Genomic DNA, 21886 nt, shown 5'->3' with positions numbered 1-21886 from the left:
ACATTCAGTTTTGTTTAAGCATCAGTTTTAATTCTGTATTCTTCAGGTCTATTTTGTAACTGTGTTGAACTGGTCAAAGGTTTTCCCCCATTTCAGAGGGTCCACTATATAAAGATCCATTGGTACTATGTTTCTACAAAGTAATCACTACTTTCACATTTTCGCTCGTAGCAAAAGCTGAGGGAGTGAACAAATAAAAAAAGGCATGTTGAAATTGTCTTCACAGAAATACAAACACATTCCATGCCCTGAAAAAAAAATGCAGTACGTTATCATTAGCATTTCATCATGTGCATATGATTGGCCAATGTATGTTACAATATCAATAATATATGAATTCATAAATCATTGTATATAATTGTTTTTTTTTTTTTTTAATAAGACGCATGAACTACTCAGGTTTACGTTATAATTACAAAATCACATAAGCAACTAAGCCTTTCTTTGGTTTACTTTACGTATTGAAACATGATTTGTGCAATTAAAACCTTTGTGTTTGGTTCTACTGAAATGGAAACATTCCTTACTGGCTAACTGCAAATACTGCCACAGCTTATTCAAGCTGCGCGAAATGACTTTGTAATTACAATGTGTCCATCCATCAAGTTTTATCCTCCGAACAGAGCACACAATCATGTTGCTCATGGACAATGACTTTATGGCATTGCAGGAAATCATGTGTCTGAAAATCATCTACAACACATAATGAAATATATAGAGAAATACCAATCATACATATTTATCATAGTTTCCTAAAGGCCCTACAGATAATCTGAAATAGGTATATTTAAATTTCTTTTTTTTTTATTATCAACTATACCATTACCTTTCTTTTTTTCGGCAATTTTTCTTTTTCGGCAGCTTCATGATGTGTTCTTCATTTTTGAGGAGTGTGGTTTTTCGATGTATTCTAATAAATGTAATACGTAGCATCATTTTCTGAACTTCGAAAAGATGTCCTGATCATTATGATCCTGCATCACAAAGCCAACAAAATTTTTCCAGACACGGATTTGAAATTAACAGCAGATTCTGAAATAACAAACTATATGCTTTAAAAACATGTATAATTGCATTAAACCGACTCTCCTCACATATTTACACATTGGAAAGATAGCACGCGCTCTGAAAAAAAAAAAAAAAAAAAGTTAACTGAGAAAAGACGCTCTGAAGCTCAGGGTCTATTCAAGCGCTACTGTACCAAACCGCTCTTGCTGTGCGGTGAATTAGAAAAAAAATAAAACAAAACAAAACCAAGATGCTAATCACCGGGACAACAAAAGTGAAGAGAATATCAGATTAAGCTGAGATGAAGTATTCCTGATTAACATGTTCATTATCAAATGCAAACTTTCAAAGCAGTAGCATCATTCTTTCTAAAGTTATTAGAGTTGAAAGTGAAGAGTGTGTGTGGAGGATAAGAAACGGAAAAAGGACTCACCTAATTACACTACTCTACAAATAAAAGAGGTGTTATAGAAAAACGGCTGAAAATACAATTTTCAGTTCCTTTTATGATCCCAAATTTCACCAATACGTGGAATATTCCAATTCAGAATAGAAAAACTCATGATTGGCTGGGTTGACAATTTCACCTATTTTCAATCCTCACACAAAATCAGTGCGTGCGATTTTTTTGTTGGTTGTGTGATGCACGGCCACACATATGAAAAACTAAAGATTGTCCGGGTTAATTAATTTCACCTATTTTTAACCCTCACACAAAACCAATACTTGCGACTTTTTGTTGGTTTTGTGATGCAAGGTCACTATTATTCTAGCCACATAACTTCATGCAGTAAAATGCATCTCTCGACCATGACGTATAAGAAACAGCAATGCTCACAGCTATTACTGCTTCTCAGCAACCGATTTTCTCTACACGGTGATCTCGTAATAGGAACATCTCTATATCTCAATATTCTAGTCTTTCTCAGTGAAATCCACAATAGCAACAATATCAGCAACAACAACAAGAAAAAAACACTCAGGACAATTCAAGTGACTGCAGATAGAGATTAGAGGTTTGTAACTATCCACTGCTTAACCGTTTGGTAATGGCTTGATTTGCTACTCCTCGCATTTCCCATAGAAGTTGGTCCGAGCATACTCGGGACTCGTCCTCAACGGGTTAATGACACAAGCTAGAGAAAGAGCCTAACACCTTAACTCGAAGGAATACTACCAGTTCCACTGGGTTAAAAAAAAATAAAGAAAAGACAAATGACAAGACAAGAAATGGAAGAAAATTTCAAATTCAAATTGTCCCCTTTTCAAAACTGATAATACACTCATATCTTGCTGACAAGAGGATCATTGTTTAAATTGAAAACATACTTCTGTTATGGCTGCAGAGTCGTCATATTTCGATCTAAAATGTACACATTTTCACATACTGTGTAATATAACGCTTTGCAGTGGGAACACAATTTTAGCTGGATAAGAACGATATTTAGAAATGTCAATCAAAAAATTTCACCTAAAGTATTACAATATCAGACCTTATCTAACGTGGTTGTTATGTGACGTTTTACATTGATTTTGATTACATTCTTCACGTCTATATCGGGCCATGGCAATATCCACATTTTGCTTGCAGCATGTTTTGCTTGCGCCACTATACTACCGCTTGGACACGATTTGATCATCACATACTAGCAGCCTTCTGCATACACACTTCTGAACGTGAATAAAAATAGGTATACAAAATCATATCATATCACACTTTTGATATCGAAATACTACAAAACAACCCATTATCCCGACAATTTGCGTCAGCCAAACAAGTTTCTTGGTAGAGCTTTAAGATACACAGCGAGTGATGTTTCAAATTGTGGGAGATGAATCCTTAGCCCTTCCGAATAGCTTGATTTAGTTTCAAGAGGTAGAAGGTTTACACTTTATCCTCATCTAACAATGACGCACTTGCATGTGATTTGTTTTTAATCGTTGAGGTGTATGCTGACATTGCTGCTAGTAAAGAGGGTAATGTTTGGAATTTTTGTAGGCGATAAATCATATGTGTTATGTTCTTTAAAGTTTGGTGAAGTAGTTATCATGCATACTTGATACTTGATGAAATGAAAATAAATCAGATTCTCGTAAATTCACAAATATATGAGTACTTTGTTATGGGTTCAGTGATGAGCTTGGAATGACGTTATTTCCTTATGGGGTGCACCTCTCTACAAATCGTGGGTAAAGAGTGACATCCCGTATGTGGTGTCTGTTCAACATCCAGGTGAGGAACCTCTCAAGGCCCAGCCCATAGCCTCCATGGGGACAGCTTCCATACTTCCTCTGAACATAAAAACATGACAAGTAGAAACAATGCTTTATACAATAGGATCACATCAAAATCAATAATGTGGAACAAGGACAATATGGTAATGCTTACATTAGAGAAGAAATGATATCAACCAATCCAATGATCAAACACGGTTCAATCACTGAGAGTCTGAACAAAAAACAACAACAACAAAAAGAGTTGCACCTGTATAATCAACATCCATAAAGCTCCATTTAGATAGATGCCAATCTAATTGTGGCAATGATGGTAGTTGATAAAGCGATATTAATGTAAGTTGAATGATGTGTTTGCAATTATTTTGTATCGATCAATCCATAGTTCAACATAGGCATTTGGCCTTGAAGAAAAATCCCTCACAGTTTACCTTAAACAAAACAAGAGAAAATACATGTTAATGGCCGCAAAATTCTGACCAATCACATGATATCACGTACGAATAAAATTGCAAGTGGCATTTGTTTAGAATTATTGTAATTGTTGAGGAAAGTCTTTCAACACGCTACTGTAATCAGCAACATGACATCTGACAGGGTCATGAATGTTAGGGCAGAAGACTCACCTGGTCAGTGTACCAGTAGTAAGGACTGGGGTCAATGCCCTCTCGTTTGTAGGCTGCCATCAACTGATCATAGTCCCAGATCCTCATGGAACCTCCAACAATCTCACCCACATTGGGAATCAGAACATCAACCTGAGAGGGAAAGTACCAGTAATTCAATGCTATTCTTTTTGTCGTCATTTTTGTGCGATTGTTCATGTTCAATTTTGTTTGGACAATGGACAACCTAATTAAACGGATAACCCTGAAAAAAGAAATGCCTTCGGCGACACTTCTCCGAGGAGGAACAAAAGAAGTGATTTTGCTTGTTTAAAATGAAGCAAACAACACTTCTGAAAAGAGCTGTCATGGTGCAGAATTTTGATTTGGACGTCAAGGTTTTGATAACACTATTAAACAAGTAAATGCTGAAAAGTACGTCTACATATTGTATACTTAAAACCAATCCACCAATCCTTTAGGCCGTGTCACACCAGCCTTGCGTGCGACTTGCAAAGAACAATTTTGACTACCCAGAGGTCCCCGTAGATGATCGGCACATGACAGTACCTAGCATGTATCTCAAAAGTAGTCGCCCGGAGGTGGGCACGCATATATATATATATATATATATATATATATATATTTTTTTTTTTTACCCGCAACCGTGTTTAGGCCCTGTCACACCTTTCCGGGCAAGCTACTCGGGCATGTTACGTGTAGGGATTTTCTAGCATACCGGACATTACTGAGGGCGGAAAAGGATTTGTGCGAGTCAGCGCATGTGTCTTACTTGCTGGACGCGTTATACTTGCGAGTATACTGTGTGACCTTTGTACCAGTTACGTGGGGGCTGACAACTCAGTGAAGGAATTCCTCTAATGGAATGGCTGATATCTCACAGAATGTCACTATCTTGGTTGCATACGGGACTGCGAAGTACCTGCGTGGGAACTGCCTGGGAAGTACTGCCGCTAAGGGTCTCCTACTGGCGTTCTACGTGGACCTCTACGGGCATTCCCGCGACTCACCCGGAAAAAAATTTGGTCATGCTCAAAACTTGGCTGCGGTTAAATCGGATTTGCGTGAGCACCTCCGGGCAACTACGCGCTAGATACTGTCACTTGCGGACCAACTGCGGAGAGCTCCGGGGAGTAAACTTGTTTCCCCGCAAGTCAAGCCGCAGAAGTTCCCCCGTACGGTATGACAAGGCATGAATGAAAATTGGAAACATTCTTGTTCGCCCGCTGAAAATCGTCTACGTGCTGGAAACTACCTCCTCGCCACAAGCCCGCGTAGCTGCCCGGAATGGTGTGACACGGCCTTTACACTTACTGATTCTGTGAGACGCTGGTCTTCAGGACAACGTGGCATGTAGAAAGATTTGATGTTGGCTGGGAAGCGACACAGCAAGATCGGCTGTAGGTATGACAGATTCGAAATATTGTTTAACTGGCTTTAAATACTCATAATCATGTGAGGACATGTGTTAATCTGCTTACCTTAATTAAAGCCGTTGTCATTCATTTCAATTCAGTTCAGTTCAATTCAATTAAAACTTTATTTATTTTTTCGAAGAGAACACAACATTCTACTTTCTTTTGTAACAGAGAGTAGGGTTGCATAATCAGAACAAAGTAAATTGAGAAAAAATATAATTGTGAAGCCTTGGAGTTACAAATACGTTGTAATGAAAATTGACAGAATTGATATTAACGGTATAACAAAACGTAAAACATAAAAACATGGAGAGACCCACTAAAAAGATAAGGCTTGAAGAATGCTGGCCCCTCAGGTACATTTTAGATGGCCATTTGATGACCACATGAATAAAGCCACACCCATTTGTCAGTAATATTGTGATAATAATATGTGACCGTGCACCTAAAAACGAACATAAAGTCGCACACACTGATTTTGCGTGAGGACTGAAAATAAGTGAAATGGGTCAACCTAGCCGAACTTGACATTTTCATATTTTCTGAAAGAGCGGGTCTTCTTTTACATTATGCTAAAATTTTTATCATAAAACGGGCAGGAAGGTGTGTTTTTAGCAGATTATCTGGAACATTTTTGGTAGAATAGTGTGATTAGGTGTGTCTTTAGAATCCCTTTTTCATTTCTGAAAAACCTTGTCCACACTCTTCACTTTCAACTCTAATAACTTTTGAAAGGATAGTGCTACTGCTTTGGAAGTTGGCATTAATTATGGACAGAATGTGTTAATGAAGCATGCCTAATTTCAGTTTAATCTGATAATCCCTTCATTTTTGGTGCTCTGGTGGTTTACTTCTTGTTTTTTTGTCCCATTCATGGCACAGCCAGCACGGTTTGGTAAAGATTAAGCGCTTGAATAGACACTGTACTTCAGAGCCTCTTTTCTCAGTTCACACTTTTCCTGAGTTTGTGCTTTCTTTCCAATATTTAGATAGGTTAGAAGAGTCCATTTGATTTGAGTTATACATCATTTTAAAGTTTAACGTCTGCTCTTTCAGAATATGGTCTTAACTAAAAATTCATGTCTGGCGACTTTTTGTTTGTTTTGAGGTGCAGGGTCACATATAATAGATATATTATGTCTTCATCCCAGCCCCTGAACATACCGCTAGAGTAAGTACCATGTGAACCACTTTCACAAAATGGTCATTAACAGTCAACCCTGATCATAGCTTCCGCATTCTTCAATAATTGAACACGACTATGATAAGTTGGAATGGTTACGGGCCGATCGGAAAAGAAATGAGATTAAAAAAAAAAAAATCTGAAAAAAAAACTCTCTTACCTCGTTGATTTGGTCTGTCATCTTCCTCTCTGGTGCTTCAGGAATATCCTAAGTTACATGGTTACAAGAAGAAAGAATGATTACACCATGTGTCAGCAGACAACATCAATGTTTCATGAAGATCAAATGAACGCAAATGTGATCACTTTTCACATGCCACACAGGCCACAGTACCTTTACGAGTAACTGCAGACAACTGTTACTGTTCAAGTTTATCCTGACACCATCCACTGGCTAATTGCAAAACTCTGTATGTCTCTGCTCTGTTTACTGGTTCATCTCCTGTTCTTCTTTCCTGTGGACCCAACTTTCAACTAGTTACCTTCTCATTATACAAACATCCATTCCTATTTCTCTGCTCACTTTTTGTAAAATCTGTCCTTTGATAGTGTTAAAGAAAGGTCCAGGACGGTGTTTAGATTTGCCATGTTCGCATTCCAGACTCAGTCCACTGCGCGCCAATTTCGCATGATCTAGTCAAATGCACAAACCAGCCCAAACCAATAGATAATCGCCAAATGCTACAGTACAATGAAAGCGTTTCTTGCAATTTTCACAAACAGATTGGTTTTTATGATTGGCAAGCAAGTCGGGTTTAAAACTGTATTTGCGTTTTCCGTTCTAATCTTTTTGACACAGTTTTGTGTGAAAAAGTCATGCCTTTATAATAATGTAGTTACCGGTCATTTGAAAGAAAAAACAAATGGTCTTATAATTCACATCTTAGCAAAACGTGGCATTTTCTCTACAACTTTGCTCACAACATAACCAGCCTAACACAAATCTATGTAAGTGACATATAATATAAAAGACAGAATGTTTTCTCAAAACATGACTATAGCATGGGTTCCTCACAATAAAGTGGCACATAGTGGGTTTCTACCGTATCAAATAAAGCGTTAAAGGGATGATATAGTATTGGTTCAGCTAGGAATTCAGGTTCTAACTTTTTTGCGAGATATTTGGAAACCATTTTATCGAATTTTAAGGAGTCTACAATGTTAAGCATAATTATAGGCTTATTTCATGAAAATCGGCATTGGAATGGCTCAGATATCCAAAAATAGATTAAAATAGCGACCTTAATATTAGGTAGGTCCAAACTTTTATCTCAATCGAAACTATACCATCCCTTTAGCGTTCTTCCGAATAGTTTATGACATCATCACATTTTCACCCCCTCTCTGAAATGTCTCTTGAATACAACCCACAATGCACCTCACCTCTCCAAACTCGTAGAAAGTTCCATCATCCTTCCTGATGTCATGCTCCTTGAGGTAGGTGATGGCATCTGTGTAGTTCATTCTCTTGAAGGGACGCTTGGGAGGCTTGAAGTCCTTTAACACAATCATGCATACATTTAAAAGTAGGAAGCAGTTTATGTTTCTGGTGCCACTTCCGGGTTATAATATGTCAAAAAAAAAAAACAAGAAATAAACACGTGAACAAAAACAAAGGCTTACCTCACTTTTCTTTTGCTATTTCCGCGTTAAATCAGCTGACAAGCACATCAAAAAGAAAAAAAAAATGACTCAACGGAATTTCTTGGTACCTCTTAATAAGGGTTTTTAAAAAAGTGGGGGCCCAAGTGGTAAGTCTATATTTATTTCTATGCATTATTCCAACCCGACCCCCTTCTCGGTTGCGTCGGACCTGGTACGTGACCAACAAATCATTTCGATCAAATGTAACAATGTTATCACCGTGAACTGAACTGGCTGGAAGTCCTTAAAACAATCAAAAAAAGTGTGCACCATGCGTCCCTATTTGTAAACAAATTCTAGCAAATGTGACAATTTCATAATTGCGAACTGTGTATATTGTTCATCAGTACATAACAAGAAAATTACAACAACAAAAAATAGTCATTTTTTTTCGCCCACTTACACATTTGGAAAACAACTCAATGGTCTCACCTCACTCACATTTGCTTTTGTTTATTCATACTGTATGGCTTTGCAACCACCCATACAGCAACAAACCATAAACACACAACAGATACAAACATATGAAATACTTAACAGAGAGAAGAAAGAGAGCGAGCAAGCTAAACAAATCAAACAGGAAGCACTTCTTACAGGATGAAGTTCCTTGATGAGGTCAGCCACAGGCGAAGCCAGAGCACGGTCAACGACATCACACACGAGAAACTCCAGTCGGTCCAGAAGATCATTGAAGTTGATAAAAGGACACTCTCCCTCAACGTGGGTGTACCTTGAGCGAGGAAAAGCATCGACATTAATTCTTTAGACATCATTTCTTCTGCTTTATTTAGGAATGTGAGGCAAAAAAAAAAAAAGATCTTCGTTTGTATATTTTGTAAATGACTTCTCAGTATATACTATACCATACCTTTTGAATCCTGCATTTTAATATCCGGAGATGTTTACTTATATAGGGTATAAATTATGCTACCCTCCCGTTCCTGCAAGAAGCAGAACAATCACTGCAACTCATTCTGAATACTAACTGCGATGTGGATCAGAAACTCTATAACGAAGTGGTGGAGTTTTGTCCAGTGCCTAACTAAAATAAACATCACATAAAAACAAAAGAAAACAAAATTGCCAAAACCCTCTGCGTTCTCTTTTGGCAATAATGGCTAACTTACTCTGCCAGATGCCTCCTGGTCCTAGACTGCTCTGCCCTGTAGGACTGTGCTATACAGAACACATCCCCCATGGATGGTAGGACAGTCTCTAGGTACAGCTGAGAAGACTGCGTCAGAAAGGCCTAGAAAAAACGGAAATAATGAATAGTGAAAATTCAGTCTGCTGTCATCATAAAAATAACATTTTTTCCGGATTATTTTTTATTTATAATATGGCAACTGGGAGGTACACAATTATAAATGATAAGCGTTCTTACATGAAAATTGCCGTGGACTATGCAGGGGGGAAGTTGTTCAAAATAAATGTCATGAATCTATAGAAAAAAAAATACTTTTTTTTTTTTACAGACGTTATTAATTACTGCTTTTGCTGTCTAATTTCCAAATAAAAAGGCAGAAACAAAACTGGTAAACATGTAGGCATATTTCCACTTGCTATTTCTTAAATCTTAATTAATTTATTTTCAAAAATGCAAAGGGTTTATGTTCAACTTAAAGAACAATGGCAATAATGTGAAATGGATGATACATACATATGTAACCCGCTACAACAAAGGGATCCGCAAGTCGGGGAGGACAATTTTCTGAAAATTGCATGACATTATACCCTTACTCTTCTACTTCAATTTGGTACATAGCAAAATTCATAAAAGTACTTGGTTGCAGAGATGTCGATGATTCTAATAGCGCATGTCAAGTGGTTGAGGAAATCAGAGTTTTGAGAAGAACGCCTTCAAAGTTTTCCTTCCCACGATATCATGACGAAGGAGAGGCGAGACAATTTCATCGCTTGACAGTGGAAGGTATGCTCTTAGCGACCTCCGCGATGTTGATTCAAGCTTAGCGCCAGCGGTCTACGCTCGACCAATCAGTAATCACGATGCCACACACTGACCAACAATATCACTCCCTCGTTGCAAGGGGCGGAGTCTCGCTGCGGCGCTAAATCCAAATCATCGGACACGTTTCTGTTACGTTGAAAGTCGGAAAACCGTGGCCCAGAAAAATGCTGATTTCTTGCCTTTCCTGTGATCATTTAGCGTCGAAATTTCGTCAGATGATAGACAAAACATCTGACTACAAAATTATGCCAAAAACAGAAATTCGGTTGTTTTGACCAATTTTGATGATGTGACTTCAAACTCGATTTTCTCGCCTCAGCCGTCAGCGACTTTAGGATCCTTTTGTTGTAGCGGGTCACATAATATTATATTAATAAAAGCTGACCAAATGTTACTTCACAAAATTCGTTCAAGGCTATAAGGGTACCATACCTTGAAAGTTGTCAGCGATGACAAGTTGTCAGTCTCTGACAATCACCATGGTAACAGTCATTGACCAGAGCATCTCAGCCAATCAAAAACAAGTATTTTGCTAAAATTGTCAGAGGCTGACAACATGTCAGCGCTGACGAAATTGATTAAACACCCCCCCCCCCAGGTTTACGTGTCCCTAGGTAGATTTCTCTTCACTCGTCTAAACAGAAGTAACATATTCTTCAGTCAACTGTTAAATTAAAACATGTCTGTTAGCTAAAAGTAGCATTTCAGTACGTAACAATAATCAACAACCAGCAAACCACAGGAACTGTAGGCTACATTTGATATAACAACGATTGTAATAATGATAAAATGCATTCAACTTATTAATCAAATGCACACCTCTTCTCCAAAGAAGTTCAGCTTGAAGAGTGTTGAACCACCCTCCACTTGAGTTTGCACCATTGTTGGTGGTGTCACCTTTGGTAAGAGAGAAAAGGGAAGAGAGGATTATAACGGTGGTTTGGAATTACTATATTCCAGATGCATTCAGGCAATTATTCTGTAATTCCAAACGAGATTTTCAAACAAAATGTTGTTTGAAAACACAATGCTACAAACCCAACTTTTAAGTACACATCTACATGAAATGTATATCTCGACAATAATACATGTGGTCTAATAATTATTTATTGTGGTGGGATGGTACAAGATTATGGAATTAAATGCTTAAAGGCATAATTTACCATATGCAGATGAAACGAAAACCCAGCATTAGTGCATTAGAATAGTTCTAAAATGTGAGTTAGGGATATAAACAACAACTGTGAAAATTTGAATCAGTAAAATTGATGCTAAATATTGTTAAAATAACAAAATATGAGCAATAGTTTAATAAAAAAATTTCCATACTAAACCGTACACTGCTACGGTTTATTGAGAAAAATACCGAGATCTCCTTACATCTTTATTGCAAATCTTTTATATGGGAGGGTGTTTTGTGGTACAACAGACCTACACATATGCATGAGAGGCGATATCTTGAACATTTTTCAAATGACTGCTCCAAGAGGTAAACTGGACCTTTAATCGGGAATGAACACTGCCCTAGATTTGTACATAAGTGTATAATTATGGAATACGATAAATGATATCATCTATCAATGAACACTGCATCAAAACCAATGATCAGTATATCTAGCGAAAGAGTCGATGAATGGTTATTCTCAGAGTATTCATATCAGTACCGATATTACTCCATTCTTGGCAGTTGTGATATAATAGTGTGGCAGACTTGCGTAAATACCTATGGGCAGTATATTCAGCAAAAGAGTCGATGGATTCTTAGAACATTCTCTCAATTGCAGGGCTAATTAAAGCCTGCAAAGACACACGACACTCATATAACTCCACTCTAGAGCCAGCTCTAATAGCATATGTGTGGCGAAAAATAGCGTAATTATGTTTAATGTATACTCACCTCATTGTAGCCACTGGCCTGGTAATGGTCCCTGAAGCTAGTGCAGAGAGAAAGATATAACATGCTTATAGTTTAATGCAGGTAGATTATGCATTGCGTATTAGATATAACAAAATTGTATGATTGCAGGCAAGAAACAGTAATTGCTGGAATTTGTTTAACCATGATGTTGTCACACTTAATGAAAAAATGATATAAATATACAAGTCATAATTATATTGAAAAGGAAAGAATAACTTGTGGGGGGGGGGGCTCTTACAAGGACATTAAAATATATTAATCTTTTCAGACGCGTTTATGAGAACAGTCCATATTCATCTCAAGTGCTCCTGTACTTTTCTGGATGCAACATGACAGCACATTGCAGCATAGAATAGCACCAGTCTTATCTATACTTGCACGCAGTTACAGCAATAGTTACAGCATGTCTGTACAAAACTACCATTGTACTTACCACTGAGTAACCACGGATCGGATGCGCATGATTTTTGACAGCTGCAAAAGATGAAAATAATAAAAACATAATTACAAAAAAGCGCATTCACAAGATGCAATCAAAATTGCCTGTGTATATTCATCATGATATTGTGTTCCATGATTTTTGAAAATACATATTTTTCTTTGCAACTGATCGACAAATTGCCCTCCATTTATTATTTACGTCGATGTAGGGCAATTTGTCAAGCAGTTGCCATGAAACATCTTGACGGAAAGATTACATGAATTTGCATATTTTTCTTTTCTTTATAAAGAAAAAAAAAGAGAAATATAATAGTGAACATCATCCTGAAATATCAAAAATGACATGACCCGTTATTTCATTTTCTTTTATTCATGCATAAACATACGACATAACCGCAAAATCAAGTACATATTTTGAAATCTTTCATAGCCACATTTAATCTGAAAAAAAAAAAATCCACGAGTCTCCCATACTTTAGGAGTGAAAAGTTTTCAAAAAGAGAGACGCCAGGTTGAATAAAGTTTCCATCCTTCCACTAAACAAAAGAAAACCAATCTAATGTAAATGATGGGTATATGGTTTGCGCAAATTATTACAACAAAGTTCTTGTTTTCATTATTTCTAGCATTCTGATATTCCTTTATTCCTTTAATCGTATATACGTTTATTTTACACTGTAACTGACCTTATGCATTCAGCTTCAGTACGATATTTATTTGTTTCTGTTTGAAATGAAACAAAAAAATTAATGAATGAAAGAAGGAAGGAACGATTATACTTGGTTGACATTTGGTCGATGTAATGACAGACCGCTCATCATCTCGTCTAATCAGTGGATGAAGATTTTTTTTTTTTTTTTTTTGGGGGGGGGGATACTCACATGTTCTCCTCTCAGCATCATGTGCCTCTGGTCAAGCTGGACATCCACATGAGACTCCTGAGTGACGCGTCCATCAGAAACACATTATCAAAATCAACATGATTAACTTTAACTGACGAGTAAAAGGCCTACAGCTCACTGTAGTCGTTCAATCCACGAGGTTGACACTAGGCAAATAAGGCCCATGAGTCCAACACAAGGTACCATGCTAAGTGAACGAGTTCGACACTAGGCAAACAAGGCCTATCCGAGTTCGACAAGGAAAGAAATAGTTTCTGATTATGCCCTTGGTTTGCTTTGGGTTGGTTTAAAAAGAAAATGTATTTCTATCTACATAAACTCTTGATTCTTACTTTTCTGTGTGTTTTTTAAGGGCCAAAATTAAAGAATAAAAAAGACAAGCTTCGAAATTTCTTGAGTTAAAACGCAATGTTAGTTTCGACAGGACAATATTTGTTTCGTAATAAGCGGATTCTTGTTCTCGCTATATTAAACGGGATTCCCCTGTATCTCGAATAATAGCAAACATGAACAAAAAGAAGTTCAGATGTCAAAGTTCAGATAAGTCAGTATTATATTTGATCATTAGCTTTTATCCTGATAAATCTTCATTCATCTATTTGTCTTCCATTTTTATGTACTTCATATCGGTATAATCTCTAAAAGTTACTTAAAAACAGTTTAATAACATCAGTGCACACATGAAACACACAATTTGCATCATGTAAATTCTTTGCAGGTTTGCGAGCATGAAATAATAGAACGAAAGCGGAACTGACCTCGTTGACCAGGTTATCTGCCCCTCCAGCCGGCGCAGCACTGACCAGTGTCCAGTAGTCCACAATCAGCTCATGTCCACCAGGGGCCTAAGGAAGAGGCAAGCACAAACACAGACGCCATCAGCATCTCATAGGACCTACTTCAGATAATTCACTCCAGGTGAAAAGGCGGATTGTCTTTGGTCCCTCATTAATTGTCAGGACAGAGGGAAACATCACAAAGGCATACAGCGAGAAGAGTACAGTGTTTAGCACGGATGACATGAGAACAGTGAAGGAAATCATGAAAAAGATAGACATATGGAGAGTAGGAGGCACCAAAGAAAGTCAGGCAAACTAACAGACGATGAGACAGAAAACAGGAGACGGACAGCCAGTTAGCACAGAGATAGCACGGAAAGAAAAAACAAACATTGGTAGAGACAGCGGATGAAGATGGACCAACGTACAGACCTGGAAAAAGAGATTAAGGGAGGCAGACGGTATTATAATGAATAACAAAGAAAAACAGACAGAAAGAAAGACTAACAATGACAGAAATAGCAAACAAAAAATGGTAGAAATAGACAAATTGCAGAGGAGACAAACAGTAAAATATACTTGTGTTCAATTCAATTCAATTCAATAGTGTATTTATTTCCATCATCAAAAAGAAAAGAAAAAGTTGACATAATCCAAAGTGATACAATTTTTTTTTCATTTTTCTTACACTCGTCTGATAAAGGATTTTTTTTTTTATTTCAAATACAATATAAAGTATACGCACGAATGATATCATAAAAAGAAACAATGGACTTTGCCATGGCAACAAAAATAGTAAATAATCACAATGATGCATAACAAAGTCAAACAGATAGACTGAGAAAAAGATTGCAAAGAAAGACAGGTAAACGGACAGTGTGATAAATAGCAATAACAGACAGAGGTACAGACAGACAGTGAGAGAGATAGCAAAGACAGACAGTGAAAGAGATAGCAAAAGCAGACAGATGCACAGACGGACAGACAGGGGGAAGAGAGAAAGAGAGAGAGAGAGAGAGAGAAGGGTACAGATTTACAATGAAAGACTCCACAAACGAAGATTACAATCAGATGGTGTGAGATAAGGCAAGTAAATAAAAAAGCGTACCATGAGAGAGATATAAAAAGAAGATAAAAAAAAACATACACGGACAGGCAGAGGGATAGATAGTGACAGAAATAGCAAATGAAGATGCACAATAACAGACAGATAGACAGAGATATCAAAGGAAGACGAACAGACAGACAAACGGTAAGAGAGATGACAGTAGAAGATAGACGGAAAGACAGATGGACAGACCGACAGATGTGTGGAGAGACATCAGAAGAAACAGCATTGAGACATGTACCATATGCCCCCCCCCCCAAAAAAAAAATATATATATACACACAATATGTATATATATATATAAGATACAACGGGACCCTCCACAACGATAATTTTAAAACATTAGTCAATCCATATACAATTTTAGGGTTTAAAAGTATCACTTATTACCCACATCTTAAAGGAAATTCCATCCGATTTGCTTCACTGGTCAAAGAGAAATTATGATTTTTCGTGTGGAGCACATCAGGAATCCCTTCCCTCCAAGTTCTGTCCTTGAATGTGTTGACACATTAATATGCAGTTCCAAGAGCATTTAAGCGTGAAACTTGTATGGAAGAAGTAGACCCAAGGCATGCTTAACATCAGTCCAAATTTTGATGTGACCGCTTTCTAACAAAATTGAATGCTTTTGTTTTTGCGAAATATAAATTAAAATTGATAATGATATTACACTGTTGGACCCTGGGTGGCATTGGAACAATTCAATCATCATATTGAAAGCTATCAATGCCAAAAACAGATTGTATTTTTTTCCTTTTGGGGTGGGGGTGGGGGTGGGGAGGGATACTGTCTTGTAAGATAGACTTACACTCTGTCCTTCACGAACCACCTGGATAACTCCATACAATGTCACAGTGCTCTCCGTAGACAGGATCAGAGCTTCGTACGTCTGGCACTGTCAGAGGTAGACACAAACGTCAATACTTTGCATGACAGTAACTTGTCTCAACTCATCATGAGATGAGATGAGGTTTGACAACATGGACTACATGACCATATTTTATACCGTGAAGTAAACGTGTATATTAGTATTCTCACCAGGATTTAAGGACGCATTTGGGATAAGGTGAGGGAGTTTTTATGATTGATGATAAGGATTTTATACTCACAAGACAGTGAAAGGGAGAGGTTCTGTTATTACCGACATAAACATAAACCTAACATATATACTGACTCAACAGAAAAAGAAAACCGAAAAAGTCCTCCTTCTTCAAATCAGCAAGGAGTGAGAGAAGAAAACACAAAATTTGTAACATTACACGTGCTAAAACAAGGCTCAAAGTTTATTAACACATTTTTCTTAACGAAAAATGATTCCCCAATAATTGACTCTCAGACACTTCAAAATAATACCCACATGCACTTTTGTTTCTGCATGATGCAAAGCAGCTACACTATAAATACGTTGACGGCAAAAAAAAAAAAAAAAAAAAAAAAAAAACGAAAGAAAAAGCTAGCTACAAATAGAATACGTATACAAACACAACATTCATCTTCAGTACTTACCAACTTATCACTGAGCACACACTGAAGGAATCCTGTCCCATCTCTAAGAACAATGAACATCAGCGTCTTCCCTGAGGTCAAAAAATATAAATACAGTGTGCATTCATTGACACTAAAACATTATGTTTATAGCGAAATCATAATGACTTGCTTATTGTGTGTAGATGAAGATGTCAATAATGGCAGAGACCTCTACCTATTTCAGAATTATGGGAAATCAGTTATCTCAGCATTGTATTCCTGCTCCAGAATATTGAATCTAGGTTTTGAATTAAAATCAGGGTGAAAATTAACCCATTTAACCTTATATATTAAGTTGTGAGAGGAAACATTAATAATTTGTATTCATTTTGAATTCGTTTGTGTATGCCTAAATGTATAAACGAGTTTCCCTCATCAGCGATATGCTTGGAAACTCTTCACTGAACTTACCTTGTCGCCTTAGCCTGTGGACCCATGCACTGACTTTGATGCGAGTTCCCCGGTTGGCTGTAGCATCCTTTATCTTGATCTGGACAGGTAAGATGATAGAATACACTAATTTGTATTACAGAAAATAACAACATAATGAAATGAAATTTGCATTACAGAAAATAAAAAGATACATATTTCGATTATTCTTTTGGTCATTCCATTCGTGTGCTCTGAATAGTGTGCACTGTTATTTGATTTATCTGAATTGCACGGAAAAAAAGTGACACAGAAAGAAATAATTTTATCTTATTGAGTAAATATCATTCTGAATAGGCTCGACTGCACTGGGGAATAAGAACGTTAGCAGGAAAAAAATGCAACAATGAGCACATGAGCATCTCGAAATCATCGCTATTATGACTCTGAGAAATAAAACGTCGTAAATAAGTAGTTTAAAACACGTCTCCTCCACAGTTATAAAAGAGTATATCCATAGTTCTGTCGTTGCTCTTAATACCATAGAGCTAGTAGCTTAATGCTATCACCATGTTCAATTGTCCACGTTTTATTGTCATAATTTTAATATTGGAGACATGTTGCAGAATAGGCCTTATTGATGCTTACAGGTATTTAGGACGTGTGAAAGCGTATACTGCCTGTACGCAACAGATGCAAACGGCACCGCTGCAAGATTGTTTGTTTTATCAATATTCCAGAATTAATACGCAAAATAAATTCACGTGTGACGTTCAAACATTGGTAATAATGGTACATGTAACATCACACACTTCCTACATGAACACTATTCATTGCCCTGGGGCTAACATAAATCACTGTACATTATTTGTATAGCTAACATGTCCTCCTTTGGTTACATTATAGCTAAATAATGATACTACTACTACTACTACTACTACTACTAATGATAATAATAATAATGATAATAATAACAATAATAGTGATAATGATAATAGTAACAATAATAATAATAATAATAATAATAACAATAATAGTGATAATAATAATAATAACAATAATAATAATAATAATAATAATAATAATAATAATAATAATAACAATAATATTAATAATAACAATGATAATAATTATAATAATAATAACCAGAACACGTACCAACTTTGCTGCTGGCAAGCTTGCATCCTCCTGTATGGTTATCTTCTTCGCTTCTTCAAGGTTCTTCTGCCTTTTTTCTGCATCTTCAGTCTCCACGGTACATAAAAAAGGAAAAGACAAAAACAAGCATAACTAATTTATGAGGCAAGTTTTAATCATGACTTTGTTGCAGTTAAAACTGCATGGTACTATTTTCTTATTTACACGACACCGTTGTACATTCTTTCCTTCTTTTTTCCTTTGATATGGCCTTATGAAAAATACATCTATTGGGACATTCTTTAATGCGAGAAACTGTTGTAATTCATTATTAGTAATGAATCGACATGAAATATAAAAATTGAAATTGAATATAATTATATTTACTAATATGGTTACTAATGGTTTGTTCGTTGGGCTGTTGTTTACGTTACTTTGACATAGACATTTCCTTCGCCACAACTGATTTTAAGAAACTTAGGAAGTACCAAATTAGGGAACTAGAGCAAATTTCAGAATGTCTGAAATCGAAAAACCAGTCTTTCTACCATCAAATAATATCACAGCAACTTCAGACCTCAGTGTTTCTACACATCACAGACACACACACACACAAAAAAAAAATAAAACAAAACAAAACCTTACTTCTTTCTTGTCCTTCTCAGCTGGTTTCCTCTGCTCTTTAGCATACAGCTTGGCAAACTTTTTCTTCTGGGCCTGTGAGACTTCTTCCCATTTCTATAACATGGAGAGATTCAAAGCAGGCATTCATTAAAATAAAATGGAACAAAGAAATGTCTATCATCTAAAACATGATGGAATCTCCGCACAGAAAAAAAAACAACAACAATCATATATATGATTTTGCCACACACTCTTCTCAACAACGTTGGTTATCTAGTAGTGTACATTTCGATTTCGATATCGATTAGTTCTCTCTCACATTAATTGTTTTAACTTTACCATTGTATAACTATCAGTAAATACATTACGCAACGTCTCATATTTTAAACACAGTTTATCCTGCACATTAATATGACAAGATAAGTGCGATGTAGTGTCTGCGAAGCGCTTGGATCAATTATTACAGCATTGGATTTAACAGCCTCGTCACAGTATTATCATTTCACACTCAACAGAGGCTCAGAAAGCACACACTTTCTAAATAAACATTTTTGTCTGTTTGTTTGATTTTAAATCAGATGATTTTAAATCAGACTTGTAGAATCAGCAACATTGATATAAAGCCCACTTTGAAGGTACATGGATTTGCCTTTGTATTAAAGATCAGTTTCAATTTTCCAAAATTTCAAAATTTACAGAATCGCAGAATATAATCGTATTTCTTATCTGTATTATTTTTGTAGTCTCTCAGGAGAGAAACAATTAACTGATCTTTGTGTTGATTCAAGTATTCATTCAGGTTTATCAGCAGAAGCATATCAAGAGATCACAGTGAGCTCTACCTCTCCTTCCTCCTTGGAATCGCACATGAACTTGGGAAATGGTTCTCCCGAAGCCTTCATAGCCTGTACCAAAACAACACAAAGAAAAAGAGAGAAGATATGACATTTTTTTTTTTTTTTTTGGGGGGGGGGGGGAAGAAAGTATCGAATCAATGCAAATACATTTTTTTTTTTTCACGCAAGGGGGAGGTAACAAAATCTGTAAAACATCTAATTTGATATGTGTTTTTTCATCCCCATACTCAAACTCAAGATTTCCTTCATTTTAGGATCTGAGGGAAGGTTAACCGAGACGTCAAATATTGGTTCCATATCATTTAAAAGTTCAATGAATTATTTTTTTCAAGCTTTCGGAATTTCACTTTCGACCGTATGTCAAAAGCAAACCCTTTGCCCATAATGCATGTTGTGACAAACGTTTAATTAAAGTTAAGGAGAAAATTATGGATATTCCTCCAGTTTCTGTGACTAATTAATCATCCGATGATGGCCATCTAATAGAGAATTGCATACAGTTTCACATCAAAAGGAAATATCGGGGTCATCCCACTAGACCGTGACGCCCACGAGTCATACAGACAATGAGTTTGACATTGAAAACGGGTCCATGAGTCATACAGCTCACGAGTCATACAGCCCGTGAGTTCGACACTAGGCAAATAAAGCCCATGAGTTCGACACTAGGTGAAATCAGCCCACAATTTTGACAGATACAACACGGGGCTTAATGTGTCGATCTCGTGGGCCCTTGATAGCTTATTGTCGAACTAATGGGCTGTATGACTCGTGAGTTGTATAACTCATGGGCTGTTTGACTTGTGAGCTCTATGACTCGTGGGCTGTAGGACTCGTGGATGTCGGTCTCATGAGGTGTACCTGAAATATCATGCAGGCACACTACTTACACACATGAGAGTCCTGAACGGCTTCTGCTCCGAGCCATCCCCCGTATCATCATCTCCTCCCTTCTCTGATATGTACAGCACAGCAGCCTTGCCTGCAGGGTGACATGAAGAAACGGACGCCACACACAAATCTTATGGAACACTTCAATCACACATACTGTGAGTTATTCTACTTCCCTTGACCTCTCAACTGATATAATGTAATATGCATCACGTAAAGCGTCATTAACCCGTTGAGGACGGTTTGCTATTGCTACAACACGCACTTCCCATAGACACCTGCCCGAGTATACTCAACGGGTTAAGAATCATGAAATGGAGTTAGTCCAAATGTGGAGTTAATGAACATTTCTCTTATGTTATAATTACGCCATTACTATGATCAATAAAATCTGAGACTTTCCATAGCACTGTTTACAACACACAGTTATAATCGCAGGCATACGTGAATTATTCTTTACATATCTACTCTGCTGTCCATAGTGTGTTTACATACTTGGCTGTGAACGCGCTCGATTCAAACAGTGTAAACATGATTTCGATGGACTTTTATACAGAGTGTCCACGTACTAAGGTTCTGTTCCACTCTGTGAATAACGCCTTATTCACAGTGTGTTCACAATGTTAAAAAAAGTCGAATTTAACAATGTGAAGAGATCCTCGATAGTTTCGCGATATGTTTCACATTAATTTTATTGGAACAAAAACTTATGTCTCATTTCAGTATCACAGTGCACCTAAAAAACGCTTCAATTGAACTGTGATTCGATGGCCACTTGAGACTTTATCTTTATTGCACTCTATAGTCACGTCAAGACAGGTGTACTTTCTCAAGTCAAGACAAGATTACAACAATTTTGACATGACCTATCGTAGGTCATAATTATGTATTTAATAAAAGTCAAAAGCAAATAACAGTGTTCTTGATAAAACTCTGAAAAGAGCTTACAAATAAATAGTTTAATGTAGAGCAGCGGGACGTCCGGGATATTCATAAATGAAAATGTACCCCCTGTCTCTCTCTCTCTCTCTCTCTCTCTCTAATATGATAGCATCATCAAAACACTTTTTATCCGTTTTCACTACATTTCTTTTGAACGTGAACTTTTTTCTACATTAAGATAAACATGCTTACACTGTCTTGCTCTTTGTGTTTCCTTTTTCTATGAGTTATAATGATTATAATAGAAGGTATTAATCGGAGTCCTTGCATGTTCATGTAATCTGAGAACATAACGCTCTACAAGT

The 21886-nt window shown here is 36.8% G+C and overlaps 1 protein-coding gene across 1 annotated transcript; it reads right to left on the bottom strand.

Moving 5' to 3' along the window:
* Nucleotides 1-3168: 3168 nt before the first annotated feature.
* Nucleotides 3169-20671, bottom strand: LOC140229957 (asparagine--tRNA ligase, cytoplasmic-like). Its single transcript, XM_072310157.1, has 19 exons — nucleotides 20639-20671; nucleotides 19734-19796; nucleotides 18913-19005; nucleotides 18289-18378; nucleotides 17173-17251; nucleotides 16741-16811; nucleotides 16043-16129; nucleotides 14103-14189; nucleotides 13324-13380; nucleotides 12435-12475; nucleotides 11981-12017; nucleotides 10903-10980; nucleotides 9242-9363; nucleotides 8709-8844; nucleotides 7854-7967; nucleotides 6631-6678; nucleotides 5184-5267; nucleotides 3870-4001; nucleotides 3169-3300 (listed from the first exon to the last, which is right to left on the bottom strand). Exons 1-19 carry the CDS (start codon nucleotides 20642-20644, stop codon nucleotides 3169-3171), a joined length of 1557 nt encoding a protein of 518 aa, XP_072166258.1. The 5' UTR covers nucleotides 20645-20671.
* Nucleotides 20672-21886: the final 1215 nt, after the last annotated feature.

This window comes from Diadema setosum, chromosome 6 (genome assembly GCF_964275005.1).
Source record: "Diadema setosum chromosome 6, eeDiaSeto1, whole genome shotgun sequence".
NCBI classification, from domain to species: domain Eukaryota; kingdom Metazoa; phylum Echinodermata; class Echinoidea; order Diadematoida; family Diadematidae; genus Diadema; species Diadema setosum.
The sequence above is the reverse complement of the archived record's forward strand: the minus strand, read 5'-3'. Positions and strand labels throughout refer to the sequence as shown.

Bases quoted from the DNA above. Each gene is read 5' to 3' on its own strand.
- LOC140229957 (XM_072310157.1), bottom strand. The intron at 19,006-19,733 runs GTAGAGCTCACT...TCCATGTTATAG, and splicing joins ATTCCAAGGAGGAAGGAGAG to AAATGGGAAGAAGTCTCACA. The intron at 14,190-16,042 runs GTAAGTCTATCT...CCTCTTCCTTAG, and splicing joins TGGTTCGTGAAGGACAGAGT to GCCCCTGGTGGACATGAGCT.